The sequence below is a fragment of the Centruroides sculpturatus genome, unplaced genomic scaffold (assembly GCF_000671375.1).
Source record: "Centruroides sculpturatus isolate CEXI.00-Female unplaced genomic scaffold, Cexi_2.0 scaffold3552, whole genome shotgun sequence".
Taxonomy (NCBI): Eukaryota; Metazoa; Arthropoda; class Arachnida; order Scorpiones; family Buthidae; genus Centruroides; species Centruroides sculpturatus.
Window position 1 is genome coordinate 1 of NW_019387688.1, and position 5,666 is coordinate 5,666.

The following is a 5,666-nucleotide window of genomic DNA, read 5'->3' on the forward strand; positions in this document are numbered from 1 at the left end:
TATATATTATTTATAAGCTATTTTTAATGACATTCATCAGGCTGTTCTATGAATTGAACACATTTTAAACATAACAGAACAAGTAGAAGATAAAATTCCTATTAACATTTGAATCCTGGAACATAGTGATAATTGATGTAAATTATGAACAAATATTATACAAACATATTTGAAGAAAAATTCATCTACATGGATTAATACTATAATACCAATTATGCATAAATTAGTTAACCCAAATTAAAAACAATTCAACTTTGGGATTCTTCCAGCAGATAGACAAAAATCCAGAAAATAAATGATTTTGGTCTACTTCAAAGACCTCATTAATGTTATAATTTTCAGAAATGGAATGCCATAGGCTTCAGTGTTCAAAAATAGAATGTGCAGAACTTCAGATAAATTTGATTTAAACCCAAAGATTGACCAATAGGATATCCCCTCACATAGATGTTATAATATTGTTATATAACAACTTATCAAATAGGGCCTGCCATGCTTGGGAAATTGTTTTTCCTCCTCAAAGTTGATACACAACCTTTGTGTGATGGCTTTAAAAATTTTAAGAGATTCCAGTATCTTGAGTTTCTCCATGTTAGCTGTTATTCTAATCAAAGTTGCTTATTATAAATTAGGTCAAATTTCATTGTCATCAGCACATATCGAAAAGTTGGTGGATTACCTTCCATGTTCTATATCTATAATGCATAACTGAGCATAAATCAGATGTAGATAATTGAAGACAATCTTCACTTTCTCAATATCATGATATCCATGATTTGAGAAATTTGTAGCCATCAGTAGTTTTCGAAATTTAAAGCCATTCCCCTATATCTTTATTTGTATATTTCAAGTTCCTCCATCTGTCTGAGGCTGTGTCTGTTTCTTATGTGTATTATGATCCCAGCTTCACTTCAGTTTACCTCCAAAGCACTCTCAAAACCATATGCTGCCAAAGCTGTTGAGGTTATCCTTTTTCTTATTGTATAATCATGTTCACTGATTCTAGTTTTTTAAGGAATGGGTGGTAACACTAATGTATTCTAAGTTCTGGTCCAATTTGTGGTCAGCGATGGGTATTCTCTGTACACTTAGGTCTATTTGGCCCTTATTATTCCTGAGTAATTTAGATATAGTGGGTGTTCCTTCAGTAAAATGCACTTTAGTTTGATAGAAATTGGGTGTCAAATACTCATTCATAAAGTCTGAATTTTTGGAAGGTTTGATTAATTTATTTATATGTTATTGATACTGAAATCATTATCTCTAATTCTAAGGTGTAATGTTTAATTTTAATATGGGCTTATTGACAGTGTCATTACTTACAATATGAAGGGTTTCCCAAATAAAAATTATAGTACAGTACATCTGCTTTTGCCACAAGGGTTGATATAAATACACATGATAGTTGGTCAAATCCAGTGGCAAAATAGGGGTGACAGTTGAAAACCAAGAGATGTTTACTAGCAAAGAGCAGAGAAACTTCCTCTCTTAGCAGGTATAAGAGGGAAGTTAAGTGATAAAAATGTCAGCAAGATGGATAATGTTCTGCATTAAAAGAAAATTAATAAGTACAGTATTATTGATTAAAAATTAAAGAATACATAGAAATTAAACAAACATTAAAATCAGTTATCATTAGTGTTAAGCATATGCTTTTCTTAAGCATTGCAGAAACAGATGAAACCTTGAACATTGCTCATTGTTCTTCCTGTTTTCCCTTTCATATTTGGATTTGCCCTCAGTACATCTTTCACTATACTCTTTTGTCTCTACATTATTGTAATATTGTCACATTTACCCATAGGGGTTCATAGTTAATATCAAGGCTTTGTCTAGCAAATTCAGTAGTATGTCTTCCATGAATAATGTCATCTTGGCACTATTAGTCTACTTATAAATATTCCCATAGTGGTAGCTCCTGTATATGTGTATATAGCTGATTTTTCATGTAATGCATATTCATCCTTGTCATTTCATAAATTCTACGTAGGGACAACAAAGATATAACAAGTAGTATATACTTCTTAAAAATTCTAGCTAGGTGTAAGAACATCATTTCCAAATAGGAGACAGAATGTGTGAATAACTTTTTTGCCTTTGCTAGCTAAAGTTTTGGCCTGGAATACTTCCCTTACTACCTAAAGGTTAAGATAGTTAAAATTAGAAATTGTATATCCTGCCTTTTCTGAACCTCTGTGCAAATACATTAGAGCTGTTCTTTAACTAGGTTTGAGAGGTTGGATATATATGGGCCCTATGTATGAGAGACATGATGGTAGAATTGGTATAGGGTACTAGAAGTTGCTGGGATAATTGATGGAGGTAGATCAAACTTACAGTTTGTTGTACTCTTATGCTAATCTCACTGTCAGTTCTATGTAAAGATAAATTGAAAGAAGGAATTTTGCCTTGTTGGTTCTCTTGTGCCACAGTGAATTTAATGGATGGGTAAACTCTCTAGTAGTTGTATGAAGTCTAAAAATTCATTGTGTGTTCCATACCATGCAACCAGTGTGTTGTTAATGCAGTGTAAATACAGAATTGGATCCTTAGATGTTTTCATTCTTCATTGTGCATAATAAGTTCTGCTAGGATAGCAGATAGTGACAAGACCATTGGTACTTCTTTCTTTTGGAGATGATAAGACTTGTAACAGAAATAAATTTTGAATGATAAAATTAAAAGCCTCATAGTTACAGAAATGTTACATCTAATTTATAAAAGGAATATGAGGATGTTGTTATGTGCTCCAACCCTTTATAATAGCTGTCTTAACATGAGTAGCTAATTTTACTATAAGGCTGGATAATGGCATTGCTGCAGCCAGCATCCTAACCAAAGCCTTTTCTAAGTAATACATTGGATGGATTCTTTAGTTTACCAATCCTCTCAGTGGTGATTTGCTTTGATTCTTCACTTAGAAGAATATTCTAGGGCATGCTTATATTGGAAGGTAGATCTACCACTCTTCTAATGCTATCCTCACATCTGGAAGTTTAACAAGTGTTATGCTTTTTTGTGTAGTGCAGCTGTGGATAGATCTATGTTTATCAAGACCAATCCAGATTGATACAAAAAGTTATAAACTCTAGTACAGAAGTTACTGTGTTAAGAAAAAGCTTATATATAAGTGTGCACTGAAGTTTTGTGATAAAAATCACTAAACAACACAGATGCTGGGATAAATTTGAAAATTATGCTGGTAAAAGTGGGAAGAATGCAGTTGCTTCCTACTTCCCACTAGCATAGCTTTCAAATTGTTCACAAATATGCTTTTAATAAATTTTTAATACCAGATTCTTTGATTCAGATATCATGATGATGTACTAAAGAACATTCATTGTATCAAGAAATCAAAAACAAGTAATTCAGATACCAGTAATAAGGCTGAATTTATTAAACAGCAAATTTGTATTGATTGAGTCACGATGCACTGACAATGTTTTTTAACTTAATAATGATCCCTTAAATTGGATAATAATTTCATTTATAAAAATAATATAATTAGAATATAGAAATTTTTTTTGTGATCTAAAATGTCTTTTCATCTAGGTAAGACTTTAACATTAATGTTGTAGTACTTTTGAATAAGTGAAATATTTAGTAGTAGAAATGAATATAAATTAAAAGTACAATTTAATTATATCTTAGCTATTTAAGTTATATTTTGTTCTTATGTTAAATATATATTCAATATCAATAATAAATTTATTTCAATAAGATACCATACACTGTTGATATTGAACTATAATATGAAATCAAAACTTTTTTGTGTACTGCTTTGTAACCTAACTGTTTTATTTGAGATAGTTTCTGTTGCTTTTTCTATTTGATATAAACTTATTAATAGCAACATTTCCTACTGCTGCTGTTAATTATATATGAATGTTTTGATTTTCTTCAGATTCTCCCAAACTTCCAATGAAAAGTCCTGCCCACAGTCTTCGCACAAAAACTCCTTCTCCTCGCTCTTCACCTCGTACTCCACGTCCTAAATCTTATGCTGGTTCCACATCTGGACATGACATAGTAATTGTTCAACAAGGCACACAAATGCAAGAAACTTTAGATGGTGATCCAGAACTGATAAAATTACAAGTAAGATCAAAATAATTATATTAATGTATCTTGTATGCAGCTGCCATATTTGTATTTTTTTTAATCAATAGACAATTCCTACATTTCTTCCAATTATGAGAGGTGCACTAAATATTCCAACAGTCAGAGATCCAGAAGTATTAGATAAATTAGATCCCCAAGGTGTTCTTCAGTTGTGTTTGAGGTATCAGGAACATTTACGATATTGTGCAGAAGCTGTAAGCATAGAACAAAATGCCATTGCAGGAAGAATCCGTGAAGTGAGTTATGAATTTATATTTTAATCCCAGAATGAAATTTTAATCTAAAATAATAAAATCTTCTAAACAAGGAAATGATAATTCTATAACTTAATTTATAATACTAATTACAATAATTTTACTATAGGTTGATTTTGCTATAGCGACCCTTATGGGTCTCATAACAGAACGGCAGAAAAAATTTGCAAAGTACGCCGAACAATTAGGAAAGGTGAATGAAATATCGTCAACTTTAAAACGATGTCAGACAGCATTAGCAGAAACATTAGAAAGCATGGAAACATTGAACGCTATGCTTCCACCCGAAGATCGGTTAGAGCCATTTGTCATGGTAACTGGATAGGAATTACTCAATTCTGCAAAGGCTGATTCTGATTGAATTACATTATTATTTTAAAAATAGAAATTTATAATACAAACATAAACCAAAAGAAAATATTGTGTAAATATATAGTAATGAATAATCTCTTATTGCACTATATATAAATCATGTGAAACTATCAACTCATTATTTTAAATATTACTTATATTTAAGTATTTCATTTACAAACAGTGATTTTCTTAAACAGTTAGCAATTTTCATATGCTATAAAGCTTACATTTCATTCAGAATGGCTGGCTGCAGAATTTGAAATCTCTTTCTATCAGTTACAGGATTAATTGTTAATTAACTTACTATACTTATATAATTGAATATTTGTTTTAAGTACATTGTTGAGGAAGATTTCTTTAACCAGTTTAACCAGTATTTAACTGTGCAAAAATATTACATTCATTTTAAATTTCTATTAGATGTAAATTATTGTATATTAATGTAAAATAGCTTAAAATAATTTTGTTCTCTTTCTGTGTTTTATAATATAGAAAGGAAGCTATAAAAGTTTATCTAAATTTATGTATTTATGTATAATTTATATTGTGTGTTTAAAATGTTAAATAAAGTTGTTTAAAATTACTTTCCTGTAATTTTATTTACTTCCATTTTTGATTTCATCAATGAAATCAAATAACTTGATTTATAATTAACTTATTGTAAAATAATAAGTTATTAATTTTAACATTTTTATAGTATAGCTTTATTTTTCAGATTTTACTACTGTATTTGTAGGAATATTTAGAGATTTAATCAAACTAACTTATGATTAATATACAAATTAATACCCACAAAAATGTGTGTTAAATGGATACTGTTAACAGGTAGCATATTAAAGTTAATGCACACGGAGATTTATTATTATGTAGTATGTTGTATACTTATTAAATCTGTTTATGGAGATATGCAATTTTAGAAATCAGGTGAATTTTTGT

At 29.8% G+C, this 5,666-nt stretch overlaps 1 protein-coding gene across 1 annotated transcript; it reads left to right on the forward strand.

Annotated features, from left to right (window-relative positions):
* Positions 1–3,894: 3,894 nt before the first annotated feature.
* On the forward strand, positions 3,895–5,169 carry LOC111616574 (BLOC-1-related complex subunit 5-like; the record flags this gene model as incomplete). Its single annotated transcript, XM_023357973.1, has 3 exons — positions 3,895–4,098; positions 4,170–4,358; positions 4,486–5,169. Coding segments are annotated over 3 exons (609 nt in total), but the record flags the coding sequence as incomplete, so codon positions are not given.
* Positions 5,170–5,666: the final 497 nt, after the last annotated feature.